The following is a 26,349-nucleotide window of genomic DNA, read 5'->3' on the forward strand; positions in this document are numbered from 1 at the left end:
AAGAATAAAAGTTGATAGATTTAAAGCATTTGATTTCCACAATCCTAAAATATTCCTCTAAGTTTTTGCCCATTGCCTGGAGTTTAAGAATTGTAAATTTTCCAATTCCACCATTAGTTATCTTCATTCATCTTGTGTGCATGATTTAAGATGTAATTTACTTAGTACTTGTCTTTTTCCTACATCTCTCTTCTCTAAAGGTTATCTCTCTTCCATCATCTTCTCCCCCACTCTGAATCTCATTAGCAGATTTCTCCACTCTAAGATGTAGGAACTCTAATTTCATTTATAACCATCACACTTTCGTTAATCTCACCATTAGTTGTAACTTTGAAAAGATAGATTAGTTTACTCTCACAGAATCCTCTTCACTTAAATAATGTCAACTTAGTTTCCTCTCTAGCATCTACCTGTATGTCACAGAAATATGGAACTGTGCACAATTCTCCCCTCCCCACCTCCAGCCACCACACACACACATATATTAACTCTTCATTCAATAGTAAGTACTAGAACCTCATGTATCTTTATCTCTCTATCCACAAGTTGTAATTCATATCCACAAGCTTCAAAATTCTTCAATGTTTTCAGCTTAAGAGGGATATTCAATGGTCACCAACTTTGCTCAATACTAGCAAGATTATATTGTCTCTTGAAGATAGTCACCAGCTTTGTCTTCTATATGTCACAACTACCTATTTTAAAGGTATTTATCTTAAGGATCATCAGGCATTAGCTCTTTTGAAGAACAAGCAAAAGTGCATTGTTAATCAAACATTATCCTAATATTGTATCTTTATTATCTTCAAAGTGTCTTTTAATATTTATATAAAAGGCATACATACAGACAAGATATATACACTAGCTTGGGAGGCAGATTAAATATAATAGGAAAAAATTTCTACAAATTAATTAGAAATATTTTTAAAATGTTTATATTTTTAATAATTAGTTAGGCCTACAAGCTATGTATACTTGGATTGTAATCTGGCTTGGAGAATAATAAGAATACAATGTATTTATGTCTGAGGTGCTTGAAAAACTCACTTCATTTGTGTCCTTGGTGGCAAAAGTCATACGTGGACCCCGGATGTCCCACACAACCGGTCTGGTAGCCATTTGTAGAGAGGTAAATCACGAGTAAGTTTACCGTAGGACCCTGGCAAGCATTTCGCTACTAGGAATGACCTCCAGACCTCTTGGTGGCAATGCCCCATGCAATGACCATTTACTCGTCCCGTGAGAACTTAATTTGTGTCTTGGGACTAGCTAAATGATGACCATCGTATCCAATGTTCTAAATGGAAGTTGAGGAGGTCGGCGGCCTAGGCAGGAGGCAGACATCACCCACCCCGTTTTTGTCGAAAGCGGCCTTTTAAGACGGTCAAAAAAGCAACTTCAGTTAAAAAACTCCTTCGGTACTTTGATTTCAAAAAACTCACCTCTTTTCGCCTCAAACCGCCGTAGCTGTTACGACCCGCCATTGTCATCGATCATCACTTGTTGTCATCATTAGGTTAGGACTTTATATTTCGGAGTGAAATCTTGTCTCATTTCGGCTGGACCGGTGGCATACGCAAAGTGTCGACGCATCGCCTAGGCCTGGCGACGAGTCCTGACCCATCGCGTGGGCCAAGCGACCATCACGCAGGCCCGAAGATAGGTTCAGACCTGTCGCGCAAGCACGGAAGGATTGCCTAAGCCCGACAACGGTCTTAAACGCATCGCTCAAGCCCGGTGACACGTCCAGATGCATCGCTCGAGTCCAGCGACGCGAAAATATATAAATCTATCATCAAATTTATGAACTTACAACGAGGAGATATGCAAACCTTTTGAGCATGAGAACTTGATTTCTCTCAAGGCCCACTGGCTTCGGCCTCTGTGAAAACATCAATGGTCCTTAGCTGTGGGCTCATATACAACCTTACACCAATTATGCCTATCAAAATTCTCAAAATCATCTATACAATTAATTAGTGATTGTACTGGTAATCTAAATATACTGCTAGTAGTAATAAATAAAACACAAACAAAGAAATACAATATTAAAAGTTGGTAAAAGAGAGTATCAGATTCAGCAGATGAAGATTGTTTGCTGAGGTTGATCATCTTATTCTCTAGTTCCTTCTGTGAACACTCTATATTACTGAAGTGTTGAAGAAATAGTAGGGTGACGGCTGCATGTTGCTGTAAATTAACTTCGTCGCCTTGGTCTAGGAGTCCTAGAATCAATGAAACATCTTTCCTTGTGAAGCTAATCTTCTTATTATGAAAGATGAAACATTTGGCTTTAACTCCCCAATTGTCAAACATATTTTGTATAAGGCTTCAGATATTTGCAATTTCAGGTATGGCTACGGCCTATGTAAATAGGCTTCCATTTATCAACTCCATTCGCCGGTCGTTTATGTCTAGTGATGATAAAAAAGCCTTGAAGTGAGGATAATTACTTTTATAATGCACTTTCTTACGATTTGAACGTGAAGCAATTCTCTGGCTCATCATTTAATTCTGTCAAACAAATATATTAGATCTCAGTGATAATCATTGGGCTTCATTACCATGTTATTAGTTTTCAACTATAATATAATAAAATGCTATTTTTTAATCATAATATGATACATTACAATACTAGCTGCTACAACATGGTTATTGATCACGTTGTAGTAGTTACGGTCAAGTAATTGCTCTAATAATGAGAAGTCAGTATGGACTGTAGAGTTTAACCACATTATAGCAGTCATTAGGGTTTAACTATGTTGTAGCACCTACTGTCGAGTAGTTGCTACCTCTATTCCCTGAAAATAAATCTTCAATCTAAACACCTATAATCATTCAACGCCATTGTAGCAGCTAGGAGAAGAATTAAAACCCTAAACAAGAGGAGGAGAATCAAAACACTAAACCCTAACAAAATACTTACGATGGAGGCAAAGCTTCGGAGGAGAAAACAAGTAGTCGCGGTGAGGTTGATAGATGAAGACACTGTAGGTCACCGATCTACTTTCAATGAGAATCTTTTGAAATATTTATTGCACGCCCAATTTAGGGGTTAAAACTTTTGCCGAAACCATGAGGGCAAAATGGTAATTTCACAATATAATTTTGCTTTCACACCGTACATGATAATATATATTAGGATTAGAAGGAATTACTTAAATTGAAACGACTTACCATCAAATGAATTCTAGGAAATGATGTTTGGCAAGTTTCATGCAAATTATATAACCAAAAAAGGTAAGAAAATGTTGTTTGGAGTGTTCAACTAGCCGCTACAACGTTTAGCAGTTAGCTGTCAAAATAGCTGCTACACATTGCAGCAGCTAGCAGTCGAAGTAGCTGCTATACGTTGTAGCAGTTAGCAGTCGAAATAGCTGCTACACGTTGTAGCAGCTAGGGATTTTACGTTGTAGCATAAATCCTAATAATATACATTAGGATTAGACAGAATTACAACTTAAATTAACGACTTATCATCGGATAAATTGTGGGAAATTGAAACGACTTAAATTGGCAGGTTTGCTATAAATTATATAACCAAAAAAAATAAAATTTTATCAAAAATAATCAACATTGTAAGATTGTATGTTGTAGGCTTCAAAAACTCTTATTGCTTCATGTTTACTCTCGAAGGACTGGTGTATAGCGTCGTTAAAATAATTAACTTATGTAGATGCTTCTATCTAGATTTCATAAACATCCAGTTGACGCCCAATGACATATGTTTTCCCCTATATTAATTAAATAGATCATTTAGAATCACGTATAAATAATATATTAGGATTAGAGGAAATTATAATTTAAAATGAAACGACTTACCAAGTAGCTTGTAGTAGCTACTTGGACATTTAGCTGCTTAGCAGCTACTCAAACAGTTAGCTGCTACAATGTGTAGCAGCTACTTGAATAATTAACTGCTACAATTTTGTAGCAGCTACTTCGACATTTAGCGGCTACAACGTATAGCAACTACTTGGATAATTAGCTAACTATACGTTGTAACAACTCAATGTCGAAGTAGTTGTTACAACGTTGTAGCAGTCAAGTAGCTGCTACACGTTATAGCAGCTAAATGTCAAAGTAGCTGCTACACGGTGTAGCAATTAAATGTCAAAGTAGCTATTACACGTTGTAGCAGGTGTCGGGCTTGTACGTTGTAGTATAAATCCTAATAATATATTAGGATTAGAGGGAATTACAATTTAAAATGAAACGACTTATCATTGCTAAGAAATGTGGGAAATGATGTTTAGCAAGTTCTCTACAAATTATATAACCAAAAGTATGGTAAGAAAATGTTATTTGGACTGTTCAAGTAGCTGTTACACGTTGTAGTAGCTAGGGCTTGTACGTTGTAGTATAAATCTTAATAAAAGATATTGTACAGAGTTGAAAAACTACAGTGGAGTGGAAAGACTTACGATCGAAAATAGAGTGGGGTGCTAAGCAAAGCATGGTCGACTACATTTGCGGTGGCAGACTCATCTCACTTTCAGCTAGCTTGAGAACAAGTATGTGGTTGCTTAGCTTGAAGGGCCTTAGATTTGGGAAAGTCAAAAGATTAAAAGTCGATGTCGGGGTTTTGAATAGACGGCGAAAGGGGAGAGAGAATAAAAGAAATTTAATAATGTAAAGAAATCGAGGTGGCAACGCTACATAAGCGCGTTGCTCACGATCGCGCTAGAGGTGTCGGACAACATATCAGTTATATATATATATATATATATATATATATATATATATATACACACTAAAAATTAAAAATTATTTAGATTAATTTTTTATTTTTAGTTAATATATTTTATAGTACATTTTTCTTCTAACTTCTAATTTTTTATCTTTTTATTTTATTATTGAAGATTAATGGCGGAAAATGAGAAATAACCAAAGGTGGAATTAAAGCGAAAATCTAGTAATATTGTTTGGGATTATGGGGTATTGTAGTACAAAGAAAAAAGAGATTGCATCACATGCAAATTATGTAAGAGGTTTATTAAGAGATAAGTTTATTAGATGAAGCATCATATTACAGGTATTGTAGGGCAAGTTGAAGCATGTCCACTTGTCTTGAAAATAACAAGAATTATAAGCGAGAAAGGGTGGAAGAACTAAAAGAAGAGAGGGTATAAGTAAATATAGGTGTTGATATAGAGGATGAAAATTATCAAGTGGAGAGAGATTCTTCTAAAAAGAAGTCAAAACACCTCGGGCCTATTGATAAGTGGACATCCGCAATCAATCCAACAAAAAGATAAGACAACAAAACATAAATGATGCATTGAAGTTAAAGTTTACAAATGATGTGCACAAGTACCTTGCAAGATGGATTTATGAAGTGGGGATTCCTTTTTATGCAATTGACAATCAAAGCTTTAGACAATTTATAGAGGCAGTTAGCCAATTCGGTCCAAACTACAAACCTCCAAGTCAATATCTTCTAAAAGAGCCACTTTTGAAACAAGAAGTTGAGAAGACCAAATTATCTCTAAAAAACAAGAAGAATGGATGAAAAATGGAGGTTCAATTACGATCGATGCTTGGACGGATCGCAAGAGGAGAAGCATTATGAATTTATGTGTTAATTGCAAACTAGGCACTTCATTCCTAGATTTTATTGAAGAATCCATGGAGGCACACACCGGGGCTTACATCTTTTAGTCTGTGGAAAAACACATCAATGAAATTGACCCTCAACATCTTGTTCAAGTAGTGACAAACAATGCAACAAACAATATGTCGGTCGCAGAGTTGTTCTAGGTTACACAATCTCAAATGTTTTGGACCTCTTGTGTGACTCATACAATCAAAGGCCCTAACAATATTCATCTATGCACATCATAGAACTTTGACTATTATAAGTAAATATACCAAGAAGAGGGACATTGTGAGACCCGAGTGATTAGATTTGCTACTTCATTTTAACCTTAGAAAGTCTCAAAGGCAAGAAAGATTAATTGAGACTTATGTTTACATCCGAGTGAAGCAACACAAAATTAAGTAGTGTGAAGGGGAAAGCGGCGGAGGTGACGGTAAAAAGTATCTCTTTTTGGAATGGCGCTTCTTTGGCTTTGAATGTTTTCACCCCTTTAGTGAAAGTTTTACGCCTTGTTGACGGTAACAAAAAACCTTCAATGGCCTTTTTATTAGGTACACTTAAACAAGCCAAGGAAGAGATTATAAAGACTTTCAAAAAAAAAAAAAAAAAATGTCACCCCTATTTTGAAGATTATTGATGAGAAGTCGAAGGGTAGACTTGATAATCCTTTGCATTATGCCGCTTACTTGTTGAATTCGATTTTTTACTTAAAACAAGCGTGTAAATGTCACCAACATTATGAATGAGTTCAGGAATTGTGTTGAGAGAATTTTTTTCCACCATTTCTACTGATGAATTGTTGAAATATAAGTGTAAATCCGGAAACTTTGAAAGAAAAATAGCGGTCTCAATATGTGAGAAGCTAGATGTGTACCATGACTTTGATCGGGTACATCTCTTTCCTTTATTTCTATTCACTAACATACATGTCCCTTTTACCTATTTTTGGCCTTTGCGTTTATTATTTTTTTTGCTTCTTTACTTTTTTAAATTGGATGGTGGTCCAAGTATGGTGGTGGCACTCCAAAGTTACAAAAAAAAATGACAATAAGATTTCTCTCCTTGGCAAGTAGTTCATCGGGGTGTGAAAGAAATTAGAATCAATTTAAAGGGGAAAATAGTAATTCATAAATTATACTATCTATTGTTTCTTTTTATTTCTTTTCATAATTTTCTAATTGTTTAGATACATATTAAGAAGAGGAATAGGCTTGAAACATCATCTTATATATGTCAAATTCAATATCAATCTTACGAGGAAGAGTAAAAGAAAAATGTGCAGAGATTTGCTTCTATCCTCTCAAGTTAGTAAAGCTCAAGGTTAGTTTGTTGATGGTGGTAATAAAGATGAGGTCGAGCCAGGTTCGGGACTTACTTGGAGAATGGTGGCGTAGGCCTCGGGAGCGGATGAAGTGCTACAACCAAGGAGCGCAAGGAACATCCTCATTAGAGAACTTGATGAGGATTTAGTTACATCGGAGGAAGAGAATGAAGAAAATGCTTATTTTGAGTTCGATGATGAAAGGATTATGGATGTAAGTGATGGTGCATGTGTAGATGATTTAGAAGATTAGTTATATTTAGTCTAGTATTTGTTGGCTTGTTGCATGTTGGATTGAAACTTTGAATTTTAAACTTAGACTTTTGGTATTAGTGATATTACTTTTTAGTATTAATATGATGATGAATTTTTATTAATTATCTTGTTAGTTGCATTTATATATTTATTTATATCTTATATAAATTATATTGTATGAAACTTATTTATGGATAAACGTCATAAAGAATTATGACTATTTATAATATTATGTATAAAAAATAGTAAAAAATGTTAACCGCCTAGGGCGGCCGAGATAGTAGGCAGTCATTGACCGTCCCGCCACCATCTACCGTCACTTACAACATTAATCATATCCAATATTTTGTAAACCAAATATATTGTTGCCACTTAAATTCCAAATAATCAAGAGTTAAAGCATATAGACCTCTCAGTTAAGCATGTAATGTAGATTTGATAAAGTCATTTGCAGTCCATCTCTATTTTCTTTTCCTAAATTCGCCATCACATCACCAAAAATCAATTTCACAGCTCAATCTAGTTCTCAGAAACTGCATATACAAAAAAAAGGTCATTGATGTCTATCATGATTTTAAATCATCATTTTAGAAAAGTGAAAAGGGGGCATAATCCATAAAACAATGTATACTAAATGTGCTTTATGCTGAAACTTTCACAACCTATATAAAGATGCAAGAATTAGTAATTGTTCACCTATATAACCTTCAACAAAGAATAATTATTTGGGAGCTAAAAGAAGAGAGCAATTACTTGGTGAAAGACAGAAAATGAAAAGAGACAAACCTCCGCTTCAGGTAAAGTATTCAGACCACGATCATTCCTTTCATCCAATAACCCACCACCCATCATATTACGAGCTTCTTCCCTAATAATCACAAGCCTTGCAAGCAATTTTCGATCAGGAATACTTGGCCTCGATTCCATTGTCTATAAATCAATGCTGGTATTAGATGTTGTGGGAATTTCCTTGATAATGGCATTATTAATTTAATCCAAACATTAACGGTAGAAGAGAAAGAGACCATATATTTCTCATCCCAATAATCTGCTTACATATAGGTATTTATATACATAAGGTGAGAAATAGGATCCTATAATTATAGTATGTCTATTAATTACAATCAATCACAATCTCTATAATCTAGCTAATCTAAATCAATCAATCATAATCACTACAATTAAGGGAATCTTCTAAAATATTCAACACTCCCCCTCAAGCAAGAGCATATATATCAATTATGCCCAACTTGTCACAGAGTTCTGAGAATCATTTTTCTCCTAATGCTTTAGTGAAGGCATAGGCAACTTGGTTGGATGATGATGTGGATGGAGTGATAATTTTCTGGCTCATTACGCACTCGTGAATAAAGTGACAATCAACCTCAATATGCTTAGTCATCTCATGAAAAACGGGGTTCCTTGCAATGTGAATAGTTGTTTGGTAATCATAATACATTAACAGTGGTTGATGGTAGGTGAACCCAAATTCTTCAAGTAAATTCTTCAGTCATAACATCTCAGTTATGATATGAATCATGGCTCTGTACTAAGCTTCGACAGTCGACCTAGTAACAATAGTTTGTTTCTTACTTCGCATGTTATTAGATTTCCCCTACATAAGTGCAATACCCAAAAGTGGATCGTCTGTCGATTTTAGATCTAGTAATCGACATCAGAATAAGCTTCAATTTTTCGGTGCTCATTTCTCTTAAATGACAACCCTTTTTCTGAAGATTTCTTAATATACCTAAGAATCCTAATAGTGGCATCCCAGTGAACTTGGTTCGGCTTATCCATAAAACGAACGACTATTCCAACTGCAAAAGAGATGTCAGGTCTCATTAATATTAAGTAGATAAGTTTCCTAATAAGCCGTTTATATTTTACCTTATCCTCAAAGAACTCTTTAGTATCATCCCACACACTTGAATTGATATTCATAGGCGTATCAACCGGCTTTGTTCCAAGCAATCCAGTTTCTTTGAGTAAATCTGTAGCATACTTTTGTTGGCATAGTGAAACTCCGGATTGGTTGTGGGCAATTTCAATTCCCAATAAATACTTAAGATGTCCTATATCCCTCATCACAAAGTGTTGCTACAAATACTTCTTAGTTTCGTCTATCCCACATATATCACTACCGAATATTAGGATGTCATAAACATAAATAATAAGAATGATAATTCCATTTGTGCTCGATCGTACAAACACAGAATGATCTGATTTGCACTGCTTGAAGCCAGCAACACTGATTATATTACTGAATTTATCAAACCAGGCTCTAGGGTTTTGTTAAGACCATAAATAGCCTTTTTAAATCTGCAAATCATAGTAGCATTCTCCCCTAAGCAACATACCCTAAAGGTTACTGCATAAACACGGTCTCGTGCAAATCGCCGTAAAGGAAGGCATTCTTCACATCTAGCTAATACATTGACCAAGATTGATTGACAGCCAAAGAGAATAGAACTGTAATAAAATTCAGGCGAGCAGTAGCAAAAAAACGTCTTAAGTAATCAACACCATAAGTCTGTGTAAATCCTTTGGCCAGACGAGCTTTGTATTGATTAATAGTACCGTCAGCTTTAAATTTCAGAGTAAATACCTAACAACAATATCAATAGAAGGTGGTGCAGCCGCCAGCTCCCAAGTATCACGAGAGATAAGGGCAGACATTTCCTCATCCATTGCAGGTTGACAAGCCAAATGTTGATAAGCCTCAGAGTCGGAAGTTGGAACTTCTATAGATGATAGAGAAATAGCAAAAGCGCGAATGCAGGACCAAGGTAATCAAACGAAATATGATTAGACAAAGGATTAGTACAAGACCGAATACCTTTACGAAGAGCAATAGGCAAATCAATATTGGAGGGGCGAGGAGCATCAGGATCTGCAGGAAAAGGAGGTGAGGGACATGAATCTGGTTCTGATCGAGCACACCTCGTGTACACCTGCAATGGTTTAAGAGACGGGGCATCTGTAATAGGAGACATGGATGGTGGGATAGGTAATGGAGGAGATGCTAATGTATTATGTCACTAAGCTACACTGGGGAAAAGTATGGTTGGGACTCAAAAAAACATAACATCAGCATAGGTGTAACTGCGTTTTGTGAGTGGGTCAAGACAATAACATCGTTTTTGTGTGCGAGAATATCCAAGCAGGATGCATTTAATAGAGCGAGGAGATAATTTATTCAAGCCAAGAGTAAAATTATGAACAAAACAAACACAACCAAATATGTAAGGAGGCACAAAGAAAAGAGATTTGTCAGGATGAAGACAAAAGAAGGGGTTATCCCCATCAATGACGGAGCCAGGTGTAAGCTTCCCCGGGCTGTAGCCCGGGTGGACTTGCTAAAATAGTGTATATTTTACCCGTTGATGCCATTAAATTTTGATTCCTAAATAAAGAAAACAACCTCTATAGCCCGGGGAGGAATCTGGAGGAGATTTGTAGCCCGGGCGGGCTACAAATCCTGGTTCCGCTAGTGATCCCCATATAACATAATAGAAAGCATCCTATTTATGAGAAAGCAAGTTGTGAATACAACATCACCCCACAAAAACTTAACATGCATGTGACAAAGAAAATTACAAGCTACGTCTAAAATATGATGGTATTTGCATTCAGCAACTCCATTTTGTTAGGAAGTGTATGAACAAGAGGTTTGATGAATTATGCCATGAGAATTACATAATGTAGACACTGAGTGAACTCAAGTGCATTATCAATACAAATAATAAGCAAGGCAATAGAATATTGAGTTTTTATTTCGTTATGAAATGATGTTAACACCTCAAGAACCTCACTCCTATTTTTGAGTAAATATAACCAAGTCATGCGAGAATAATCAACAAAAATTATGAAATACTGAAAACCTCCTCTCGACTCAACTCTATTAGGTCCCCAAACATCACAATGAACAAGTTCAAAAGTAAAAAAAGAACTACGTTTATCAACTCTAAAAGAAAAAGAAGTACGATGGTGTTTGCTAAACTCACAAGACTCGCACTAGAAATCAGTAGGAACGGGAACTAAACTTTTGATAGTGGAAGAAGATGGGTGACCTAGACGACAATGCCATTGATAAGGAGACACAGTTGTTGTTGCTGAGCATGCCTGGGAACTTATAGGTGTACCTGAATCCAAATAGTATAGGTCATCACTGTCATGTCCTCTACCAATTATCCTCTTCGTGTGCAAGTCCTAAATAATTCAAAAGGATAGATAAAAAGATACAAAACAATTGTGAGCTTTTGCTAGCTAGAATTTAGGTGCAAAAAGAACATTATCAAGAGTGATATTTGTAGTGGGTCGAACAACACCTTTTCCCGTAATCGGAGAATAAATACCATTGGCTAGACAAACAGTGGATAAAGATGAGGAAACAAAAGAGGAAGAGAAAACAAACTTGTTACCAGTAATATAAGCGGGCACACCGGAATCCAGCATCCAAGACTTATCACGAGACATATCAAACACACCTCGAGAGGATGAGGCGGCAATGGCAGAGGGAATGCTAGAAGAAGAGCAAAGCAATTTCTCATAATCAGTACGAGAAATAGAGACCATATCATCATGACCGTCAATGTATGATGATGGAGTCGATAGTTCGATAGATGCATTATTAGCCCAATCAGGTTTACCAAACTTCGTCCAACACTTCTCGGAGGCATGGTTGAAATGGCCATAGTGAACACACAAACGACTACTGGTGGTATCAGTTCCACAACCACGACCGTGACTACTATTATGACCCCGAAAGAACCCACAACCGCGAGCAATCATAGCCAAAGTGTCGAAAGATGAGGAAAAACTAGTGTCAGGACGGCTAATGATCACACAAAGAACCCGAAGTAGAAAAGGACATCAACGCAAAAATCGACAACATAGGGCGTCGGTGCGAAAATTGGGAGAAAAGGGCATCCGTGCCTAAAACAATAGCACAAGGCGTCAGTGCCAAAATGGGCAAAAAAGGACGTCGGCGCCCAAATCAATAGCAGCAGTAGGAAGCGATAACAGTAGGAGGTGGCAGCAACAACGGACTGCAAAAAAGGGAGAACTTGACTTTGATACCATATAGAAGAAAAAGAGACCATATATTTCTCATCCCAATAATCCGCTTACATTTAGGTATTTATATACGTAAGGATAGAAAAAAAATCCTATAATTATGGTATGTCTATTAATTACAATCAATCACAATCTCTATAATCAAGCTAATCTAAATCAATCATAATCCCTACAATTAAAGGAATCTTCGAAAGTATTCAACATTAACAACTACATGACAAAGAGAACAAATAGGAAATTATCTAACTTGTAAATACTTCATTGTTTTGCATAGCATGTTGGTGATGTCTAGATGTTCAAGACAATGTGAGATACAATAAGATACATGTTTCCAGGTAGAGTTATAATTTATTTTCCAATTTTTAATATCATCAAGATGTTTGTGGTCTCTAGATGTTGAAGGCACTTAAGAGGATGTGGGATATGATAACATATATTTCTGTACGCAAAGTTTTAAGTTATTTTCCCTCTTCTATTATCATCAAGACGGTTGTGATACTAAAGTTGCACGAAGATTGCCATCATAGACAGCTAGATACAAAAAAAAGGCTTGGTAGTCTGAAATAAGCTTAGAAGCAAATATTTATAATAAAGAAAATTCTTCACATGTACCTCCAGAAGATCGTCAGCTTGGTTGGCAATATCATTAAGATTTGCCCCAGGGAGATGCACCTTAAGGCCTTTATCACTTTTAAATACACCCCCACCAGCAGCAACTCGTCGTAACAATTCATGCCTGCTTTCTTTCTCAGGTGTTCGACAAAGAAGACCAATCACTTGCACCTACAATATAGACTAATTAATTATTTAAAATTTCTATTAATACCTGAATACACATTAGAATGGGGCTCACATGTGGTGGGCATTTCTTGGCCAGATGATCTAACACTATTTGCTTAATCACCTCCAAGAGCGACTTGCGCTGGACACAGTAACAAAAAGCAACAGCAGTTAGCCATTCCAGCACAATAATACTTTGGTGCATTGTTAGAAATGATTCAGTTAGACGGCTGAGTATGCAAGTTTGCAGCTACCAATGTGTTTCATGGAAGAAGAAACTATATTGAAAGTGGGATCGAATAGCAAGTAGCAAACTTATGCAACGAACTACAAGAGGAGGTAAGTATACTTGTTGCTGATTTTCATATATTGCAACAAATAATCCTTCATTAGGAAAAAAAAACATATTTAGAGAGGAAACTTTCTAGCTCAAAATACAGGAATCAAAAACCTGCTCGTCATTATCTTTCTCGGCCATCTGAATCATGTATTCGATGGCAGTCATGAATCCGGATTCCATCTCATCGACCCTCTTCCCAATGACACCTTGCGCAGCGATCTCGACTGCCACCCTCTCAGAATCCTCATCCAGGTCCATGTCTTCCAACTGCGAGTACAGGAATACGATAAGGAAAACAAGAGGAATCCAGCGCAAGGGAACGAGTTGCGGTAGAAGAAAAAAATACCAGTTTGATCATGTCCTGGAGCACGGAGGTGACCTGCTCGCCTCCGCGGAGCAGGGCTTCGTAGTTGGAGGCGTCCCAGTGGCCGTCATCCTGTGGGGGATACTGTTGGTGGAGAAAAGAGGCATCAGTTTGGGCGCAGAGGCTGATGGAGGAAGAGGAAGAGGGAGGAGAAGGGGGCCTCCTGTGGATAAGACGTCGGCGTAGAGAGAGGAGAGCAGGGGAGGAGATGGTTAGGGTTCGAAGCGGTGGTGGATGCAGGGAGAACGACGAGAAGGAGAGAGTCGGGTTCAGCATTTTAGCTTGCCGTTTATTATTTTTGGAGGCGGAGTAGCGGAGCGAGATGAGAGGGCAGGGTAGAGACTCAAAGGCAGCGATCGTCGGTGTCTCGCTTCGGAATGGTTCTGAAGGGAGCGATGGATTAGATAGCCGCCCGATTGCAATATGAGGTGGCTGTAAAGAAAACAAAAATAAAAAGATTTATCTATTTTATTTGGAGGGTGAAGGAATGTGACTGAATATGGCATAGGATTAAATAACTAGCTACGTGGAATGTGAGAATAATTTGACATAAATAAAATATTATTTTAAAATATTTTTTTTACTATATAAATAAAAAAATACTCTTTTAACAATATAATTAAAAAGGGCATCTTTTGATTTATTTATTTATCATAATCATCCATGTATTACTACAGTCCTCTTTCAATGTTTTCTCTTTCTTTACCAAATAGCTTGCCTCCTTTGAAAATCATCAACGCTCTCTTTGGATTCCTCCTTTTAGAGAATCGTCGCCTCCCTCTTCCTTTATGCCTTATTTACTCTAAAGCACAGATGAGAAAAAGAATGATCTATTGCACAAGAATTGAGATTTCAAATATATCAACTGATTATGTTTATCTCTATTTGTCATCCCTTGAAATTGGACGAAAGCGGGCAAGAAATGTGCAATTTCAAAACTTCCCTTCCCTTCTTCTTGGACTCCTTGTTGAAGCACTCCGCCTACCACATCGAGCAATCTTCCCCATCCTAGAGTCGACCCGATCATCGCCACCTCCTCTTCTACTTCCCTAATGTCCCTCTTCTTCTCCCCTCTCCCGCCACTAGCAAACACAAACAGGAGCTAAGGTTTGGCCTCGTGACCTCATGGCAAGGTTGTGGGCAAGATCGTCACCAAGGTGCCTGTGAGTCGCGACCTCGTAGCAATCTTTGCTACTTGCCTTTCCTTTCCCTTCTCCTCGTTTACTTTTTATCCTTCGTCTTTCTATTACCCTTTCCTAAGGATATATATGTCATGATAAATTCCTTTCCCTCCACGCCTCCAAATAAACAAAGCATTACTCTTTCCACTCCGTTACTTCTTTGAGAGGTAGCAAGTTCCTAGGGATTAGCCCTTGCATAGTTGCTTCCTCATCTAATGCTCAAGGAGTGATAAAGATTTTATGCAATAGTACTTCCTAGTCTAATTCTTATCTTGTTCAATTTGATTTGTACCTCATTCTTGAGCTACATATAATTGTTTCACATATCTTGATCTATTTCATATTATCATTCAAACTCAAGTAATTCGCAAGAAACTTGGATAAGGTAAAGTTTTTATTATTAAATGATGGAGTCAAATATATAATTTTTTGTATGGTGATATTATTGGATTTGATTTCCTAATTGGTGGGCTAACATGTTAATCTAACAACACACTCGATTGTGTCATATTGGATTAAACTTAAAAAAGTGATTTGATTAAAGTATTCGCGAGTTTGAGTTATTAGATGTGGCATGTATAGAACTCATTTATCCATTTTGTTATTAACGATAGGTTGATAACAGAATTGGGTTCACTATTATATATAAGACATGATCCTCGTGAGATAGGACATCCTAAGATCTCTCCACTTCCCATTGGTGAGGAGAGTATGACACTGTCATCATAATCTCTACAAAAGATATGCCTTCTTCTTCTTCCAAGATCATTGAATTTCGTAGGCAACATTGAGATGATGGCAAACCTGTTGTATTTAGGTTGATCGTCTCGATTTTCGTGTATTTAATTTGTTGCTATAAAATTTGGTGTTAACTAGATCTTGTGCATGATTCTTGTTCAAATTCATATGATTTACTAAAGTTTTGATTTAGAATTCATGATTAGGAAAACCTCCTAATATAGATTAGATGGATTAGAAAATTTGGGATTTAATACAATCAAGCCACCTTGACTAGCCGAAGTTACACCCCCCCCCTCCTTCACCATAGATGATAATTTCTTCCACCACCATTGGGCATCGTCATGCCTATAGTGACACTCCACCCCTAGCCATCGAGCCCTTAGCATGTCTCTAGTCTTTCGATGATAGTTAGGGGTATGACCCTATGCTCACTCATACAACACCGAAGGGATGTGTTTGCTTCTTATTTCCCTTTCTTACATAGGTGAGTGCTCGACTGAGAGGAACAACACTTGCACCAGATGAGTTGAACCCAACTTTCTAACTATATCACTTAGGGCGCAAGCCAAGTAATAATCATCTACTTTCTCTTTGAATTATCATAAACTTAACTTAGATGCACTATAGAGTTTAGCCGGCCTCCACGAAGTCTTGGAACAAATTTAGGAAGGTCACAACATCTACTAGGCCAATCAAATGAAGGTTGTGCAATTGGAGTCCCAAATGATTAGCCTAGAGCGATAGTTGACTAACTTCATGGCCCACAATAAGTAGGTCACCACATAGCTAGCCAGTACCCTTAAACAACTAAATACAGTAACTCGAGGGCTAGAGGTGATGGAGACTCGGAAGGAGGCATCCCTAGTCGAGTTAAAGGCCTTGTTGTCCTAGGCGGAGGTAGCGAAGGTGAAGGCAGTGGTTGCAAAGGCATCTGAGGTAGTGATCAAGGGATAGCTGGTGTTGCTAAAGGGTGAGGTGAAAGGAGCACAAAAGAAAGCGGCAGAGTTGGAAAGGGCTACAAGTTGAACTAGCTAGGCATGCACATAGAAAGGAGGAGCGGAAGAAAATGTGGTGTAAAGCCCGAAAATTCTCAAAACTGTTTTAGAAATTTAGTATGATTTTTCTGGAATTTTTAGATATTTTTCCGGAATTTTCCGAGTAGCGGAAGTAGCAAAAATAATTAGAACCGTAAAATAGCTTAGGCGGGAATCGAACCCGAGACCTACGGTTTACGGGTAAGTTTAGTAACCGGTGAACCCAGCAGGGCCGTGCTGAAAGGAAGAGGGATCAATTATATTTATATTAGAGTTGGGCCTAGTTACCCACTTAATATAAATAAGAACTTAAGTTGGGGTTGGTTTATTTTCAAGTTGGTTCGGCAATTCCTCCTCACGAAATCCTCACGCCACTTTCCCTCTCCAAACCCTCAACGCCGAACACCCCTTCTCCTCTCCCTCTCTCGGCGCCCAAGTCCCAAGGGCTCTCGGATCACTTTCCGGCGACGACTCCAACACGAAAGAGGTTCTTCTCCGCGAGAGGAACGCGAAGACGTGATCGGATCGTCGAGAGGATCATCTCCACCGGAACTCTAGCGAATAGAATCGTAAGAAATTACGATCAAGAGGTAAGAAACCCCTCACCTGCAGTATAATAGCTCCGTTTGGATTTTCTATACATTAGATTAGTGATATGCAGATTTTGTTGACATGTAGGGTGTTTTAACCCTCCTCTTAGATTTAGGGATTTTAGTTGAGCACCTTTAGATGGGCCGGACACGCTTACCCTCTTCAGTTGGGGTTGTAGACGTTGTCGGGTGCCTAAAGGTGATCTCCCTAATAAAGAGGAGAGTCGGGGCACACTAAGTGTTCGACAAAATAACTAGATCAGTAAAAATGCAACTTAGGCATTTTAATAGTACAGTTAAATGCATTAGAAGCGTTTAAAACAGTAAATCGGTTTATTTTAGCTATATGGGACTACGGTCCAATGGGTGGGCTCCCACAGTCGCCTCTAGGTTCAGATAACCTAGCTCTAGGTTCAGATAACCTAGAAACAGCATGTTATATCAGTTAGCTATAGATATCAGTATTTTATTTTCAGTGGCACTGTACTGGATTAGATATCCATTGGGTTGGACTCCCACAGTCGTCCCTAGGTTCAGATAGCCTAGACAACCCTGCTAAATTCGGGACTTGCAACCCCGGGTCTAGTAGGGATGCGCGCACAGCAAGTACAGTTGCCGGGCCCAAACAGCATGATTATGTATTTTCACTTAGTATGTATTAGATTTCAAAACTCAAAATCAATTATGCTAGTTGAGTTTGTTTCCAGTTACAGATTTAGTTTCAGTTAGTTAGCCTATATTCAGTTCAGTGCTTGTTTGGTTGCTTTGCCATGATTCAGTGCTTATGTCATGCTTATATGTTATGCCTTACGATTTCAGTATGCCATGTCTTAGCAAGTTCAGCGCATATTTTCAAATAGCATGATTTAAAAGCATATTGCATCGAATGCATGATTTTGTGAGGTAGATGGTTTCTTACTAAGCTTTAAGCTTACAGATTCTACTTTTCCTTATACTGCAGATAAAGGTAAAGGAAAGATGGACTAGCAGTGGAGGCTGGAGGTCAATGCAGATGAGGAGGTGTGTGTGTGGAACTGGAATCAAAGATCCTTAGGGGATTTAGCAAGTTTAAACGATTGGACTTTTAGTATTTCTGTGTTATGCACTTTCAGTTATTAAATGCTACAAATTAGTAGACCATGTTTATATTCAGTTTAGAATGCTAGCTTTATGTCATTAGAATATGTTCTATAGATTTTAGAAGTGTTGTGTGAGGTCTTGCACGCCAAAGTCTTGAAATCAAGTCCGGTGAAATCAGACTGATCGGTCTCCCGGCCGATCGTGGCTGTTGTAATCCTTTGGATCGGTCGGTGACCGATCCAGATCCTGATGAGCTCAGAATCCTCTGGATCGGTAGCCCGGATCGGTCTGCATAGCGATCCAGACCCACCTGGATCGGTCGGCCGACCGATCCAGCCACACTGGATCGGTCTGCAGACCGATCCAGCCTCTGCTGGATCGGTCAGCCGACCGATCGATTGGGAGCGAGCTTCAGCTTTGATCGATCCGTAGATCGATCAGCAGGCCGGCAGGTAGTTGGGAAGTTAGTTTCTAGCCCCTAGCTCGGTGGGGCGTTCAGGTTCCCCTCCGTAACATATGTACACCAGCAGAGAAGGTCTTTGGACCTTTCTTATCAGTTGTATCGGTCATTAGTAGAGTAAATTTTTAATTAGCCCAGCTTTCCGCACAGTATAGTTTAGCATTATTGTGACGATTCGCCTTACAGCCTGGTAGTAGAAGGCGGGTCGTTACATGTGGGAAGTCAAATTTTGGAAGTCTATTGTGTCAGTGCAATTGGCCTCTGAGATTCTGATGTTTGTTTGGTTAATATGTGTTAATGGAAGTTTGATCAAGGTTGGTCATGTAGGAATTATGTATTAATTACACAATAAATGAAGGTTAATTGGATGCTTGGAAGTAAATTGGTGAGAAGTCCAAGTATGTGAATGATGACTAGATACTTGGCAATTAAATGAAAAGTTCTTACAAATCAAGATTGACCTTGGTATGCTTGAGATTCTAACACATTTATATGTGAATTATCTCAAGGGTAAAAGGGACTTTTTCCCTTATGAGTAGTGGGCCACATAGGCTTGCCCCACATTCCCATTTCCTACATCTCCCACTCGCCCAAGGTAAGTCACTAAGACCAGTTAGTCACAAAGACTATATAAGTCAGATAGACTACTTAAGACTTCAGTCACAAAGACCAAATAAGTCACATAGACTATTTGAGAGTTTAGTCATAAAGACCAAATATTAGAACATTCAATTCATACTTAGAGAAAATGGTTAGTGCGACATCAAACACACTGAGCGATAGTTGCTAAGAAGATTATTACACCTTACATAGCTGCTTTCCCCAATAAATTAGAGACACACTCTTTATGGCACATAACCTCTCTTTCCTAGTGGCACATAGTCTTTATATAGGATTCATGCAATCTCCTAGTGGCACACAACCATCATCTTGGAGATATACATGTCTTGCTTTTTCTCAGATTAAATAATCTTCATTTACATCAATATGAACATCTCTAATCCCTTATAATGACTTATTATGTCAAGAGCATGTTCCATATTCAAATATTCACTATTATTTCTATACATAACAGAAATGGATCGACCCGTGAATAATATCAAAATATATAAATCTATTTAATTTTCTTTTTTAGCTAGAATTTATTCATTCTAATTAGTCGCTTTCCTAGTTATGCTCCATAGACCAAATCATCCATAACCATAGGATACATACTAAAGTAGCAGTCACTAATTAAAATTTCAAGTAAACAGCTAAATAGTCACTAAGGGTAAAAACTGAGATTAACTCATAATCTCAAAGGTCTCACATAGTAGAGAAACAGGAATTCATCCTCCTACTACCTTTATTGTCGCAATAACACATGTGATATGAATCACATGCTACGATGTTATTCTCTTTACTAAAAAAAGCACATGTTTTCCTCAATATTTAACAGCATACAAATTTTGATCTAGACATACCTAATGTCTAATCCTGAATTCAACATATGAATTCCAATCTAATTTTTCAACAGGTTCAGTAAATGGTGGGTTCATTTACTTCGATCATTATTAACTCATAAATGATCTCATCTTGACACAATTATCAAGGTGACCTTAACTTATAGATATGTCTCTATTTACAGCAACATAAGTTATCCCATAAACAACGATCTTACCTTTATTTGTACTCAACAAACAGAGATAATTGTCCATATGAGTCAACCAATCTTAACCTGTCAATATGCTCATCGAGATCTTATATGAATGTAACAAAATCATATACACTAAATAAATTATGGCAAATCACACAATCAGATCACAAAATCTAATTGTTATTTCAATATTGTTACATTCTACAAAGTCCCAAAGACTTTACATGTTCTTTAAATGACTCTTTAGTCATTAGCTTAGTAAAAGGATCTGCAAGCATAGCACGTGAGGGGCATATCCCTTATAAAATTATATTTAATTTCTATATGTTTATATTTGCTGTGATATTGGGATCCTTGAAAAAGCTATTGCAGTTTGACTATCACAATAGACAGTTACTAGACTCTCACTGTCCTCAGCAATTTTCAGATGCTTCGAGAACCTTTTTGACTAGATAGCTTTTTGCACAACCGATGCACAAGCTACATCCTTAGCTTCTAATGCCGACAACACTACACAAGCTTGTTTCTTGTTGTTCCATAAGATGGTAGCCACCATTTTGCAAGAAGGCATAGCCAAATGTAGTTTTTTCTATCATGAAGGTCTCCAGCCCAATCTGCATCTGAATAACTTTTCGGACTCATATTTGATCCTTGAAAATAGAGATAATAATTTGTTGTCGCCTTCAGATATCTGAATATCCTTTTTACTACCTTCTAGTGTCTCGGCCCCCTTAGTATCTGAATATCTGATCTATGAACCCCTCTGGTTGTTTTATATGGATGTTCTCTTCAAGACTTCTGTTAAGGAAAGCTGTCTTGACATTCATTTGCCAAACCTCATAATCCATATGGGTAGCAATAGATAAGAATATCTGGATAGACTTAAGAATAGCTACTGGCGAAAAAGTTTCCTCATAATCGATTCCCTCTTTCTGAGTATACCCCTTGGCAACAAGCCTTGCTTTGAAGGTTTCCACCTTCCCATCTATCCCTTTTTTCCTTTTGTAGATTCATTTACATCCAATAGCTTTTACACTATTTGATTGTTCTACTAGCTCCCAGACTTTGTTAGAATACATAGATTCTATTTCTGAATTCATTGCTCTTTGCCAAGATGTTGCATTTTTATCTTAGAGTGCTTCGACATATGTTCGGGGATCTGGTTCAAGTTTACATAGGATCAAGTTCGACGACTCTCCCAAAAATATGAATATTTCAGGTTGCCTAACAACCCTCCCACTACGACGATGCACTGTCTATTGTTGTGTATCATTTGCGAGACGTGTTGTAGTTTCTTGTGATATTTCATCTGCACTGTTGGTACTAAAATAGGCATGTCCTCTCTCATTTCTTCTAGAACAATTTCACTCATGGGCTTATGGTTTATTACATAATCTTCCTCTAAAAATCGAGCATTGGTGCTAACAATGATCTTCTGATTTTTAGGAATATAAAACAAACCACCTTTCGTTCCCTTAGGATATCCTACAAATAGACAAACTTCTGTACGTGATTCCAACTTATCAGTATCTTCCTTTAGTACATGTGCTGGACTACCCCATATCCGAATATGACTCAGATTAGGCTTACGCTCATTCCATAATTCTATGGGAGTAGAGGGTACTGATTTAGAATGTACCATATTCAGAATGTATACTGCTATTTCCAGAGCATATTCCCAAAACGAATCTAGTAATTCTGAATAACTCATCATCAATCTAACCATTTCCATAAGAGTTCTATTCCTTCGTTCTGCCACACCATTCTATTGGGGTGTACCAGGTGTAGACAATTAGGATTGAATCCCAACCTCTGATAAGTAATTCCTAAACTCTCCAAAGAGGTATTCGTCACCATGATCAGACCGTAGTGTCTTGATACTTTTACCATGATGTTTCTCCACATCAGCCTTGTACTCTTTGAACTTATCAAAGCACTCAAACTTGTGACGCATTAAGTAAATGTACCCGTATCTCGAATAATCATCTATAAAATAGATAAAATATTCAAAACTACCTCTTACCTGGATAGTTATAGGACCACACAAATCAGAATGAACTAGTTCCAATACATCTTTGGCTCTATACCCCTTGGCCTTAAAAAGTCTCTCGGTCATTTTTTCTTCCAAGTAAGACTCGCATGTTGGAAAGTTTTCCACCACCAATGAACCCAAAAGTTCATCGGCTATTATCCTTTGAATCCTACTCAAGTTAATATGACTAGCCTTAAATGCCAAAGATATGATTGGTTCATTTCCAAAGGTTCCTTTCTCTTATTAGATTTAGAAGATATGTTATTAATTTTCATTTGTTGCATCGTGGGAGTTATTGGATTTAAAGTATACAAATTGTCAACGAACGTACCAGAACAGATAACTTTCTTATTTATCTTGATAACACCTTTGCTATCATAAATAGATAGAATATCTATCCTTGTATTGTTTAGAAACTGAAATCAAGTTCTTTCTAAAACTTGGTACGTAAAGACAATTTCTTAAAACCAATATTTTATTCATATAAGCATCTCCCACTGCAACAGCTGCTACTTCTGTAGCATTGCCCATGTAAACAGTGATTTCTCTTTCATGTAGTTGTCGGATTTCCTGGAACCCCTGCAATGATTTGCAAACATGATCAATGGTTATCATATCTACACGTCAAGTACCGGTAGATAACACCACTAAACATGTTCCAACTACTAGAGAATAAGATATACCTATATTATTCTCTTCCTACGAGGACAACCCGCCTATAAATGTCCAGACTGCTTGCAAATGAAGCACTTACATTTAGGCTTCTTCATTCCTGCCTTTAGTCCAGTACTTAGAGATCGTACAGTCTTGCCTGTCAGGCTGATTATAGTGTCCAAAGAGTTCCTTGATATTGTACATCATGTCATGGCCGGTAGGCATGGTCTGATGGTGATATTGCAGCACATTTGATATAAAAGCCAAATGTAACTCCGCACCATCTCATCTGCCTTGACCCATTTCTTATGATACTCAATCTCCTCTTCACTAGAATCACTATTAGGCACATTAGGGTAGACCTCTAACAGTACAAACTTATAGTCTTCAGCAGTTAGGACAATATCCAGGTTTCTTTTCCAATTTATGTAATTGGGACCAGTAAGTTTGTTCTCTTTCGGTATAATAACCAGTGGGTTGAAAGTCATCCTAAGAATCACAAAATAAACTTTTGGTCAAGACTGCAGGTGGACTTAGTCCGGCATTATAATAAAGTTGAGTAGTACTACTCTTAGAATCAGATGTTAATTAATTGAGTTGTAAGTAACTCATTTAATTAACGGACATACGATATCTTAAACACAAAGAGATTAACGCACTCATGATAAGAAGGAGCTCATATTGCAATATGAGATTGGTGCGGTAGTTCAATAATAACCTTTTAGTGATATGGGTTATTATTGTTGGACTTGAGTTAAGTGTTTGGGCCGAACACAGGAAGCTCAAGCCTATCAGGAGGCCTAAACCAATTCCTTCTCTAGGTCTTTGTTGTAGCCTCTATATAAAGTCTCGCATCCACCCATCCACAATTTGGTTAATCTCACCTTCTTAGGGTCGGCGGCAAGGGCTATAAAATGGAGTAGGTGGCGCCCCCTAAAACCTAACTTTTCCCATAATTCTCTCCTCCTCCGTGCTAGGGGCAACACCTCTTCTTTGCTAGGGTCGGCGCCTCTTCTCCTCCTTGCTAGGGTCGATGCCTCTTTTTCTCCTTGTGGGTGGCAGCTTGGAAAAGAATAAGAAGAGGAGAAGGAGCCCCATCCTAGAGCATCTCTTGGTGGCCGACGATTTGGGAGAAAAGAAGGGAAGAGTGTTTGTTGTCATGGTAGATTGTCGCTCACACGACATCCAAGAAGAGGTGAGAAATACATCAGAAGATCAAGATATCTTTGGCTACAAAGAAAAGGTACAACTAGTTCTTTGATTCCGCTGTGTAATTAGTTTAGTTTTCTTTGTATCGATCCTGAATACCAACACAAGAGGCCAGCGATCTTGTACTTCGATCAAGGCATGCTTTGATCCGTCAAGAACTAGCTTGATTGATCAAATACATGTTTGATCGAACATGCGGGTTGTTAGGAAAAGTTCTGTACTTGTACAATTTTTGTACAGGGGAAATTGAAACATAATGGAATTCCAGTGCCTTCAAAAACTACTTTAAAAATATGAGATTTAATTCCACAATTATAGGAAATTTATAATTAAGTCCAAAATAAGTTCCTACTCGTAAAATATAATATAAATGTGAAATTAAGTATATAAGAATATAAAACATGCTAAGTATAAGAGTCAAAATAATGCATCAAAATACTCGTTATCAACTCTTCCACACTTATTCTTGCTCGTCTTTGTTGGAGCAGCGGGGACCGGCAAGAGGGGGTGAATTCCTGTAATCAAAATTATACCCTCCTCAAACTTTCAACTCAAATAAAATAATAGTTATGAAATTAAACAGAATTAAAAAGAATGAACAGAGAAAACCAGACTCAGTGTTTTTTATTCGGTTACAACCAAGATGGTTGTTACTCCAAGGCAGTTTGAACGCGCACTAGAAACGTCTCCTTCTCTGAAGGTGGAGAAGCCTTTTACACTTTGAGAGCACAAACTATTGCTTGGAAAATAAAACACAGAGAGTTGATTGCTTTTTTCGTTGTACTTGAACAGCTATTCGAGACCCCTTTATATAGGAGTTCCAAGACTTATCAGATAACCTGATTTTCGGGATCAGGTTTTGACTCAAGAGGGATCGGTCGACCGATCCCCAGGTTCGGTCGACCGAACCTGCTGTACCTATCCAACCTTCCATCCAGGTGCAGTCTCTCTGGATCGAGCTTGGGTTCGGTCGATCGATCCTTGTGTTCGGTGGACCGATCAGGCAACGGTCTCTCTGAGATGGCCCGATCAGTACGCTCGACTAAGTCTTCCGATTTATCTCCGGTTCGGTCGACCGATCAGAGGGTTCGTTCGACCAATCAGCCATTGGTTGCTGACGTGGCTGCTGATGTGTCTCCAATGGCTGGCTACTAATAAAAGGGGGTTCGGTCGATCGATCAGAGGGTTCGGTCGACCAAACACTTGTCAAGTCAACTTCCCGGTTGACTTGCTCTGGTTCGGCTTGCTTGGGTGATTTCGGCCATCCGGAATAGGGCTCAACCGAACCCAGTTCCCGACCTTCTCCTCGAGCAGTCTTCCGTCCTAGCTTTACGTCTCTCTAACGCCGCGCACGTTCTTCACGCCCACCGGTGTACTCTTCCGCAGCTTTCTCGTCCTTCGGACGTACCGAGCCCGTCGACTCCCTTCCCGTGCCGTCCTTCTCACTATCTGCGTCTTCCGCTCGACTTCCTGCGCTCCTAAGTTTCTGCACACTTAGACACAGGGATCAGACAAACAGGACCTAACCTAAACTTGGTTGATCACATCAAAACAACCACGGGGTCCAACAATCTCCCCCTTTTTGATGTGCATCAACCCAAGTTTAAGTTAGGGTAAAACCAAACAAATAGTAATTTTAAGAAAATTACTAAACTAACATTTTAAGCACAAAAATAAAATTTGCAACATAAGTTAGAAGGGAAAGAAAACTCCCCTTAACTCCCCCTAAACTTGTTACTAAACTCTCCCCCTTTGATCACAGCAAAAACGGGGAAAAATAATTTTCTAAGTCATTTGAAAATTTTGCAAAGTAAACAATATAAGTTTATTTTCAGAAGAGCTTAGTTAAGACAATTTTAAAAAATTTCTAAGTTTAAAAAACTTTTTAACTTAAACAAAAAAACTTTCTAACTTTAGAAGATTTTTTAGCAAAAATAGTTTTAAAGATTTTTCAAGTGTAAATAATTTCTAATTTCATAATAGATTTAAACTTA

The 26,349-nt window shown here is 37.9% G+C and overlaps 1 protein-coding gene across 1 annotated transcript in view; it reads right to left on the bottom strand.

Annotated features, from left to right (window-relative positions):
- Positions 1-26,349, bottom strand: part of LOC121978183 (protein PEP-RELATED DEVELOPMENT ARRESTED 1 homolog, chloroplastic-like) — a 63,182-nt gene that overhangs the window by 11,719 nt on the left and 25,114 nt on the right. Inside the window, exons 2-6 of the mRNA XM_042530558.1 lie at positions 13,721-14,170; positions 13,486-13,641; positions 13,108-13,176; positions 12,867-13,037; positions 7,962-8,105 (exon numbers count right to left, since the gene is read on the bottom strand). Of these exons, the coding sequence (XP_042386492.1) occupies positions 7,962-8,105; positions 12,867-13,037; positions 13,108-13,176; positions 13,486-13,641; positions 13,721-14,170 (990 nt within the window). The remainder of the gene's footprint in view (positions 1-7,961; positions 8,106-12,866; positions 13,038-13,107; positions 13,177-13,485; positions 13,642-13,720; positions 14,171-26,349) is intronic.

The sequence above is a fragment of the Zingiber officinale genome, chromosome 4B (genome assembly GCF_018446385.1).
Source record: "Zingiber officinale cultivar Zhangliang chromosome 4B, Zo_v1.1, whole genome shotgun sequence".
In the NCBI taxonomy this organism is placed as follows: Eukaryota; Viridiplantae; Streptophyta; class Magnoliopsida; order Zingiberales; family Zingiberaceae; genus Zingiber; species Zingiber officinale.